Below are 10,601 nucleotides of genomic sequence, written 5' to 3'. Positions count from 1 at the left end.
AGTTGTGTAGCTTAACTTCAAAAGTGGGTAAATCCATTCTGCTATAAGGTCGATTATATAAAAAATGTATGATCTGAAAGATAATCAACCTAGCAGAATGGATTTACCCACTTTTGAAGTTCAGCGACACAGTTGTAACTCCATACATCCGTAAATCGTCACTACTTTTAAAAAATCTCGTATATCACGCTGTTTCTCAAAGTTAAAACGCAGTAAGTCTATATGCATTCCATACATACTTACTACAATTTTCTTTTCATTGACAGACGAAGATACATGTTTTTTTAAAAGTAGTGACGACATCTATTGTCAATCACGCGTCAACTAGCGTAAATTATCAGTACTGCTACTTATCAATAGATGTCGCGACGAACGAAAAGCCTAATAATGCTAAATATTTTTATTAGCGCCATCTAGTCGAGCGTTCCCCAAAGGTGTAACGCCATCTTGGTCACCTTACCTTTTTCATTATGGTTTTGAGGTACATTTTCTTCTTAGATTTTATCCGTCTATACGGAGTTACATATGTCTTTGGTTTTATAAAAAAACTATGACATTTTTATATATGCCTACATAGAAAAATCCATGACTCGGGAACAAATATCTGTGTTCATCACACAAATAAATGAACTTTCCGGGATTCGAACCCAGGACATTGGCTTAGGAGGCAAGGCCACTACACTACCACAGTATAATAAAGAGTACTATCGTACAGTATGGCCACTCCCGCTCCCCGCTGAAAGTGCCGCCCACCCACTCTCGGTTACCTTACAGTTACCGCCTGTCAAAAACCCGAACAGTCGACCTATCTCACTCTTACAAGCACTGTGCCGGTTCACCTACACGAACTTAGACTGTGTGCTAGGAACGCGCCTGTCATAAAATATATTTGATCGCCAGTGTCGGAGGTGTGACACTTAGACACTACCTACATCAAAATTGTACCTAGCGTAAACTTACTTAGATAGTTCTACCCACTTAGATTATGTAAGGGAGTCCCCTCTGCCAACAAACTGTCCTGCAGTTTGGCAGAAGATTTAATGTCGTTAAAAAAGGGTTTATTTTGAGAATAAACGATTTTTTTTTTTTTTTTTACCGAAAATGCGAGACCGGTCGCCAAATTTTATTTCATAGTTACCATTTCAAAAATACATACGTATAATGACGCCTGTATCGGCTGTTTCCCAAAAAGGGGTAGGCAGAGCACATGAACTACCAAGTATCAGTGCCACTCTTGGCAAAAAGGGGTTGAAAGAAATCTAAATTGTGACATTGCAGTGACAGGTTGCCAGCCTCTCGCCTACGCCACAATTTAACCCAAATTCAAAAATGTTATGTTAGGTATATCATCATCATCCTCCTTGCGTTATCCCGGCATTTTGCCACGGTTCATGCGAGCCTGGGGTCCGCTTTGACAACTAATCCCAAGATTTGGCGTAGGCACTAGTTTTTACGAAAGCGACTACCATCTGACCTTCCCACCCCAAGCGTAAACTAGACCTTATTGGAATTAGTCCGGTTTCCTCACGATGTTTTCCTTCACCGAAAAGCGACTGGCAAATGTCAAATAACATTTCGCACATAAATTACCAAAAACTCATTGGTGCGAGCCGGGGTTCGAACCCGCGACCTCCGGAACTAAAGTCGCACGTACTTACCACTAGGCTACCAGCGCTTCGCAAAAATGTTATAAGGTATTAAAAAATTCTTCATAAATTATGAACGTATTTATTTTCATAATTTCTATTCACATCGCGACTCACACACATAACGTGATCTTAAATAAAATAAATAACTATGTTACAAAATAAATTATGGTAAAAATACTTTTGGTTATCATTAAAAATACTATTCTATAATGATATCATAGATTAAATATAAGAAGATCGTACCGTCCCATACATTAAAATGCGACCGCCTAAGAACGCGCATACAATACACCACACATAGATGGCGCCACAACAAAATGCCTTGTTTTTTTTTTAAATATTTTATTTCATAAAACATCTTACATAAAAACTTAAATGTAAATACAATGTCCCCCAAAACTGTTTACACAGTTTGACTGTGGGATCTGGGTGAGTCTAAAGGTACATATAATTAGTTGTCGTGTTAATGAATATAGATTGCCATCAATTATTTGTAGATGGCGTTAAGTGTCACTTTCGAGCCATAAATCTATGTCAAAAGTGACAATTAACGCCATCTACAAGTAAAGTGTAGTAGAGTATAATTTATTTATTTATACAGTTACAAAAAGCGGACTTAATGCTACATGGCATTCTCTACCAGTCAACCTTTAGGCCAAACAGAGAAGACCAAAAAAATATAATCGAAAGCTACAAGACATATTTTTTTGTGGCGCCATCTATGTGTGGTGTAGTGTACGCGCGTTCTTAGGCGGTCGCATTTTAATGTATGGGATGGTATCATCTTATATTTAATCTATGTTCACACACAGAACGTGATCTTAAATAAAATAAATAACTATGTTACAAAATAAATTACAGTTAAAAAATACTTTTGGTTATCATTAAAAATACTATTGGAGATTCTATAATGATCGTTATATACACGATTTTAATACATTAAATACTTAAAGGCTTAATAATTATTTATACACCTAATATTTATTTAATTTATGCAACATGCAAATACTTGTGAATTACATCGTAGAGAGCTGATATTGCACGAGACTAACCCTTTCAATGTCATGGACGTCTAAACACGTCAGAGATATAGGCACTGGTCCCACCGCGAGCTAGTAAGCTATGAGCTATCGGCTATAAAAATAAGAGACAAGGCGATTTTGATAGCTCACCGCTGGGCGAGTAACTATAAACATCGCCGTGTCTCTTTTATTTGCACGGGAGTGATTATCTTTTGTTCGTTTTTATAGCCGATAGCTCATAGCTTACTAGCTCGCGGTGGGACCAGTGCCATAGCGCCATGAAACTTTATACGTTCTAAAAGTATATTCTTTTTCAAAACCTTGTCACTTTAAAAAGGCGGCAATTGAAAGCTGAGTTAGTCGGGAGTGTTCTTAGCCATGTTTTATGAAAATCGGTCTACTATGTCGCGGTCGGGGGTTTTTTCACGATTTTAATTTTGTAGTTAGGTTATTTTTAAATAAATAAATGAGCAGTTCTCAAAAAGTTTGTACATAGCCACGTCAGCTAATTTTAATTGATCCTATTTTGTTACCAACATTTAGTAATATAAGTCGACTTTCGTAAGATATATGCAGGATAATTGATATAATAAATAAAATATAGATACTAGAGAGCCTTAATGACCAAATAAAACTTTACTAAAATCTCAATTCATGAAATAAATCTTGGTAACAAAAAAAACGAATTTAACTTTTTCCTTAATTTTTGTACAAACTTTTCGAGAACTGCTGATATAATCGATCCCAACCAGACCTGTATCTTTTAACTCTCGCGATCAGGACATCATGTGACACCCTTTGAGTTGAAGGCATCCATAGGTTACGGTGACCGCTTTCCATCAGGCAAATTGTACGCCTGTTTTCCACCGACTTCGTATATAAAAATATTTTTTACTTCGTTTACATCAGAATTAATCATGAAACTCGTCCAAATCCAAGCTCTGATGTTGCCTCTTAACATGATTCCTCAAATTCACATTCTGCGTAAAAGCTGCCCCGCAAAGTGTGCACCTAAACTTCTTTTCCGCCCCATGTGACTGCATATGCACTTTCAAACCTCTTAATCTCGGATAACTCTTACCGCAGTACTCACATCGGAAATTCCTTTCCCCAGTGTGCGTTGCCATATGCTCCTTTAGCCTTGATGGTAGGTAGAATCTTTTGTCGCACAAATCGCATTGATGTTTAAATATTTTTAAATGAGATCTCCTATTATGTTCTCTTAAAGATTTTCTACTGTCATATGCTCTGTCGCAATGTTCACATGGGAATAACCTCTCTTCACCGTGAACTTCAATCATATGACGATATCTTAAAGTATAACTGAACAGTACAGCATCGCATTTAACACATTGGTACGCTGGTTCTTTCTTATGCGTCCGGGCTTCATGTAAATACCTACTATGCTTCGATTTAAAATTCTTCCCACATTCCTTACAAGGAAAATTCTCATCGATCCTCTGATGAGTCTTTTGATGTAAAATTAACATTCGCTCTTCGAAATAATGCGCGCCGCAGACATCACAAATACAAGTACCGAAGTGCTCCGCCATGTGTTTTCTTAAAGCGTGGAAAAATCCAAAAGATTGATTACATTCTAGACAAGTTAAATTAGTCAAAGTTAGTTTATAAATAAGGAAATCGCTAGAGTTGGGGTGGAAAGATATTCCATGAATGTTATTTATATGATCTTTGAAAGAGTCAAGGGTGTCAATTTTGACAGGGCAGAGTCGACAGTCTATTCTGTTGACGTCTATTTGAGGGAGTTTCTTGACAGCCGCCACGATCTCTCTGTAAGCTGACGGGTCGTGGGTTAGAGTATGCTCGCGGAGCTTGTCGGGATCCGTGAATACCTGGAAAATGAGATTAAGTTAGCCTTAGGGCCAGTTGCATCAACCACATTTGACAGACACATCATCGCCACGCAGCAGACGTCTATGGAACTTCCCATACAATAAAATTTAACGAACGCTTTAACAGTGACAGACGGTTTGATGCAACCGGCCCTTAGTCTGGCAAAAAAGAGTAAAAATAATAGGGGCACCAACGTCTATGTAAACCGTATTGCATGTGACAACTATTTTGACAGGTTTTGACACTTTTCTATATCTTTTCTAAGAAGGTGCGCCCACGGCTTTTTTTTTGTCTCTCACACCATCGTACTTTGGGCTAGTATGAAAGCTACTTTTCATAGAAACGCATCCAAGAGACAAAAGAGTTAAAAGATAATAGTTAAGTGTTGGTATGATTAAAAAAATCCATTTCTACTCTTTTTTGCCAAACTGTAGTTGTACTCAATGGAAAAAAAATCGAGACGTATATACACGGCTCTATGGAAGTCAATGACAACACCTGGTTTCAAGGCTTAGCCGTAAAGCGTGCGAAAAGACATAACCGCGATACTGTCTCCTCGGCGATTGGATCTCAATTTAATTGTAAGAAATGCGGACGTTCATGTCGCTCCCGGATAGGTCTTCATAGTCACGAGAGGAGTTGTCTCTCACATTCAGACGCTGTTTAAATCATCTGTCAAGATGTACGAGGCCTTATGATGATAATGATGATGGAAGTCAAAGGGTTAAATTTGTATTAACTTAAGGGCCACTTGTACCAACTACCAACGAACGTGGAGGATTAACCCTCCATTTTATATGGAATTTGACAGTTGACAGCCCACTAACCCCGAGTTAAATGGTTGGTGCAAGTGGACCTAAGTATTGTAACGAACAAAAAAATTGTCCCAAATTTATTAATTTTGAGCATATTTGTGATAATTAGCGTAAAATGGGATCGCTTTGGAAAATATATAGCAACTTAGATTGCTTTAAAAATACAACAAGAACATATTATGAATATCGGGCCATTTTTTTTCAAAGTTGTCCACCCTACTTTTTTTGTAACATGGGTATTTTTTACGCGATTCATACTCAGAATCGCGAGGTCTTTCGATCTTGATAGGAGAAAAAAAATGTCCCAAGATTTCCATACATTTTTCAGACCTTCCATTCCGTTACCGATACAAAATGTATGAAAAAATGGTAACGGAATGGGAAAAAACTTTGGGACACTTTTTTTCTCCTATTAGGATTGAAAGACCTCGCGATTCTGAGTGGAAACCACAAAAAAATCTAAATCCAAACAAAAAGTGGGGTGGACAACTTTGAAAAAAAAAAAAAAATGGCTCGGCCCAACTTTGAAAAAAGTAGACACAAAAGTAGTCACTAAACGAAGTGTCAAAGGGACAGACCCGCAAGACGTAGCTCTCTACTAGAGTGACGCAATCTTTGTACACCTGTATATGTTAGAGAAGGACGGCTATATTTTCTATGTGTTAGAGAGAGATGGCTGTATCCCCGGCTCACCTGTCGGCAGTAGACGCAGAAGTAGTCACTGAAGGAAGTGTCAAAGGGACACACGTAGGAACTCTCCACTAACGTCACACAATCTTTATACGCCTTGTAATCCGCGTCTATTACACGCTTCTTCTCGACTGCTGGTTGAATTTCTGTAAAATAGTTATTTAGTTCAAATTTGTATGAAATTACTTTTCACCACACCAACTGGTAAAGGCTTTCTTTGCTATTAGAAAACAGATAGCAAAATAGCATTTTATCCACAGTAATTTCATACAAAATTTAACTCGATGTCTTAATCTGGCTGTTAGATTTTACCTATGAATTATGATTTTGAATCATAAATATTAAATAAATTGATGGATTTGATTTATTTTGATGTTTTATAGTCAGTATTTTGTTTGTGTTGGTGTGGTGAAAAATTTTATGTTTCACTCGGTGGCAAAGTTTGTTTAACCTACGTGCCTTGAAACCCTCGCAACGTCAAGATTCCACTTTTTGAACCACTCTAAGAAACTAGCGTTTTAACTCTTACGGTTATCGAGTTATTAAAAAAATAAAGATAATTACTGAACACGTGTGACATGTGCCGTCAATTACTTGACACTAAATTGAATGTTATTCTTAAGGGACACTCTCTCACACTAATAAATTCATTTATTATGTATGAAAATGATGAAAAACATTTTTTTTCGAATTTAACTATAACTGATATAAAGGGTGGTACAGTCAGCCAAAAAAGTGGTTTACCACTTTTGGACCTTATGTGTTTCAAATAGAGTCGAAAAGTGGTAAACCACTTTCTTGGCTGACTACCTGATAATGAACCTACGTGTGTCGAATTGAACGGAAAACAAAAACAACACGGTGTATATAAATGAGACGTAACTGCCATAACATTTTAACTCGGAAAGTCACAGATTAAACATTTACCGATATTCTCCAGTTCCCTCAGCCGTGCCCCGGTCTTCCTCATCTTCTCAACCAGCTCTCGCTTGCCGCGCCGCTCTCGCTTCTTCACTTTTGACTTCTTTTCCTTCTTCGGAGACCTTTTTGGCTTCTCCGCTGGGATTCCTAAATCTGAGAGCAAAAAAAAATTGGAAGCAGAAAAATGAGAGCTGTTTTTAATTAAATACGAATTTTTTTTGTATGCAATGGGCTAGTTTCTATACTTCGAAATAATATGAACAGTAGTTATGTTTAATATAATTCCTATTTAATAAGTCAAAGAGAAAGGTATAAAGTAAATGAATTGATTGTGACTCCTCAGTATTTCATAAAATAAATAAATAAAATAAAAAAACTAAATCGAAATCGGTTCACCCGTTCGGGAGCTACGGTGCCACAGACAGACACACACACAGACAAACAGACAGACAGACAGACAGACAGACAGACAGACAGACAGACAGACAGACAGACACGTCAAACTTATAACACCCCGTCGTTTTTGCGTCGGGGGTTAAAAATAGCCTTTATTATTGAAGTTTCATTTAACTACATTTTTTTACTCATTTACATTGGCAACTCCAACTCGTCCTTTGACGAAGGCCTCCTCCAAAGTCCTCCACTGGTTCCTGTCTCTTGCCACAGTCATCCACGCCCTTCCACCCGTCCCTCTCAGGTCCCCGGACCATCTACATTTTTGAGGCCCGCTTTTTCTTGTGCTGTACCTAGGGCACCACTCTACAAGCTCTCGAGTCCACTTGTCTCTACAGTATTTCATAGTAATTCCATAATAACAGATCGTTCTGACAGTTCTTAAAAAGAAGCTGACCTGACTAGGAGGTAAATAGTCTATTGGAGGAGACGAGCAGACAGGGCGCTTGCTGGTAAGCAATCACTGCTACAGTCGACACCCGAAACACCAATATTACATTTTTGGCAGACGTGACACTGTTGACACTTTGTGTCGAGTAGTGGTACTGATAATTTACGCTATTTGACGCTAGATGTCACTAAAAATAACTTGCATTTACTGATGTAAGGAGTTACAACTCATTCCTCTATGGGCCATGTACAGAATAAATTTCTATGTAAATACCTCCATTATCAACTGCATCATCCACATAGTCTGGATCTATTACATCATCATCTGGAGTCTCAATGTGTTCCGGCACTTCTTCAGGCCGCTCTTCTAATTTCACTTCTGGTTCCTGTTTCACTTCTGGAGGCACTGGAATGACATTATATGATTATTTTTTTAATCGGGACTTAATCGCGTATGGAGTCTTCTTCGAGACTACGGTTGTACTAATAGTACAAAAGACACGATTCCCTGCACTGTACTAGACCGAACTACTCTCAAATGATTTAGTACACACACGCGCAACAGCATAGGAGCCGAGAAGTGACAATGACAGCAAAGAGATTCGTGTGATCCGACTGCAACCAAACTAGAATCGACTGACTCGGACCGAGAGCGCGCGAAAACGGCCAATCAACTCTCGGCGGTACAGCCTATAAGGATATAAATGTGTATTTAGGTAGTCAAAAATAGTGTATATCATGTAAAAATATACAAATAATTTTACCATTATTTTGATTATCTCCATGCACATGTATGCTAGCTTGTAACAGCGTCTCCTCACAGCGCAGCACCTGCCCACGAAACGCACTGGCGTCTCGCAGGCGGAGCACACACGTTGCACAGATCAGCCGCTCCAGCTCAGTGCCATCTAGGTGAGAAAGCTGGAAATATAACAACAATTCATTGTTATTTTATTATTTTTATACAAGTTGGTAATCTATTTCATGAGACTCTCAGATCAGAAGCCAAGTAAGAAGGATCATTGTGTTAATTTATGTCCAAATTAGTTATTCTGTAATTTTTGTTACTTGAAAGTGGGATAAATCTTAAGTTTGTATGTCGAAATAAATTTCTCTTAATTGATTATTTTTATAACACACTTAAGTTTTAAGAACTCATTTTATACCAAAGAAGTTAAATTCAATTTTAAAAAGCTAGAAATGAAGAACGTACCATTAAACCAAAGCAATCTACAAACATATCAGAGTAGACTTCTTTCTTTCCTTGCCATTCGTATTCATGGTTCAACAGGCGACATTTCTTCAGCGCGCCGCAACAACGGCACAAGCCCGGGTCAAACACCGGGCCTTTACGGCTTGTGGCACTCATATTTATGTTGATTTCCACAAGTTCCAGTTAATTTTTCCGATTTCCAAAGATTTTCTTTTCTGTTTTTTTTTTTTTTTTTTTTTTTTTATGTTATGGCAATCGTCTTAAGACATTTTTGCCAGCTTCACGTCAATATAATAAAGGAAAAGATTACGAAGAAGAAATTCAATGATTATTGGCAGACTCAGAACTGGGCTGAAAAAATAATTGTTAGATGATAGAATTTATAAAGGGTTAGTACAATTCATAATACCTACCGACTACGGATATTAGTGTGTGAGTTACCAATTAAAACAAATACTTACTTTAAAGGGTTAAAACATCATGTTATTTGTTAGATTTTGAGTTTATTAGTCTCTAAAAATATTGCTATAAATCTAAATACTCGTGGGTTAAACGACAGAAGGGAGTATACGTGTGTAGGTAACGGAATTTTTTGTTTTATCAAACCACGATATAATTGTTTATGATCTAGGCGAGGACAAGATAATAGAATGTGATTTAATGTACCCTCTTCTAGACCGCACTCACATACAGACGTGTCATGTATTCTAAGTTTTTTAAGAAATACTGCAGAACCGCAATGGCCAAGTCTCATACGGATGATTGAGGAAGTTGATGATTTTTTTAAAGTTAATTTAGAGAACCATGGCTTGTGAGGGATGTCTGGTTGTATTTTATAATAGTGGCGTGCTTTTGTTCTAGTACCCGATCTCCAACGCGATTTCCAGGAGTTATATAAATAAACTTTTGGTAAGGATAAAAGATCGTAACAATAATTTTTAAACGGGAACTTATCGCCATGCACTACTGCCTCTTTAGCTATTTGGTCCGCCCTTTCATTGCCCACTATACCAGCGTGACCTGGAATCCAAGCCAACACCACTTCCAGCTTTCTTTTGTTACAGAGTATTAATGCTTCTTTAATTAGGAAAGTGAGTGGGCTGTGTAACTTAGAGGAGAAAGGATTTGTCAATAGTGCTTCTAAGGCACTACGGGAATCAGAAAAGATAATAGAACGGCTAAGCCTTCCCAGGAGAATATATTCCAGACACTTAAGAATGCCTAGACATTCCCCAGTAAACACCGAAGACTCTGGTGGACATTTTGTCTTTTGGACGATTTCATATTGGGTGTGATAAGTTCCAACCCCAACGCAGCCCTGAGGTGATAGTTTAGAGGCATCAGAGTACAGTGTGTGCCACTCCGCCCACTCTTCCCCTAGGATAGATCTGGAACGAACATTTGCCAGAGGATCATTTTTTGGGATTTTAAAATCTAGTAGTACCCGAGGGCGAAGAATAACCGTTTCATATGGGTGTTCAAATACTGGAAGTTTCAGAGAGTGGTGTACAGGATCCCGGATGTTATTGAATTTTCGGAAGCTATTGACCAGACATGGAGGGCGTTTGTTTACCCAATATTTGTTTCTACGAGC

General features: G+C 37.9%; 1 protein-coding gene across 2 annotated transcripts; it reads right to left on the bottom strand.

Moving 5' to 3' along the window:
• Positions 1-3,348: 3,348 nt before the first annotated feature.
• LOC125239933 (zinc finger protein 555-like) lies at positions 3,349-9,210 on the bottom strand. 2 transcript variants are annotated; one of them, XM_048147708.1, is made up of 6 exons: positions 9,008-9,210; positions 8,559-8,715; positions 8,069-8,200; positions 6,958-7,104; positions 6,034-6,176; positions 3,349-4,524 (listed from the first exon to the last, which is right to left on the bottom strand). In XM_048147708.1, the coding sequence occupies exons 1-6, from the start codon at positions 9,161-9,163 to the stop codon at positions 3,583-3,585; spliced, it is 1,677 nt and encodes a 558-aa protein (XP_048003665.1). In that variant the 5' UTR covers positions 9,164-9,210; the 3' UTR covers positions 3,349-3,582. The 2 variants fall into 2 exon arrangements, with proteins under 2 accessions (XP_048003665.1, XP_048003666.1); XM_048147709.1 differs by lacking the exon at positions 6,034-6,176 and having other exon boundaries at positions 4,237-4,524.
• Positions 9,211-10,601: the final 1,391 nt, after the last annotated feature.

Source organism: Leguminivora glycinivorella, chromosome 26 (genome assembly GCF_023078275.1).
Source record: "Leguminivora glycinivorella isolate SPB_JAAS2020 chromosome 26, LegGlyc_1.1, whole genome shotgun sequence".
Taxonomy (NCBI): Eukaryota; Metazoa; Arthropoda; class Insecta; order Lepidoptera; family Tortricidae; genus Leguminivora; species Leguminivora glycinivorella.
This window is presented reverse-complemented; position numbering and strand designations above follow the sequence as displayed.

Coding starts and splice junctions, on each gene's coding strand:
- LOC125239933 (XM_048147708.1), bottom strand. CDS start 9,163: ATGAGTGCCACAAGCCGTAAAGGCCCGGTGTTTGACCCGGGCTTGTGC. Junction 8,716..9,007: donor TAGATTGCTTTGGTTTAATG/GTACGTTCTTCA, acceptor TTATATTTCCAG/CTTTCTCACCTAGATGGCAC. Junction 7,105..8,068: donor TGATGCAGTTGATAATGGAG/GTATTTACATAG, acceptor TTTTGCTCTCAG/ATTTAGGAATCCCAGCGGAG.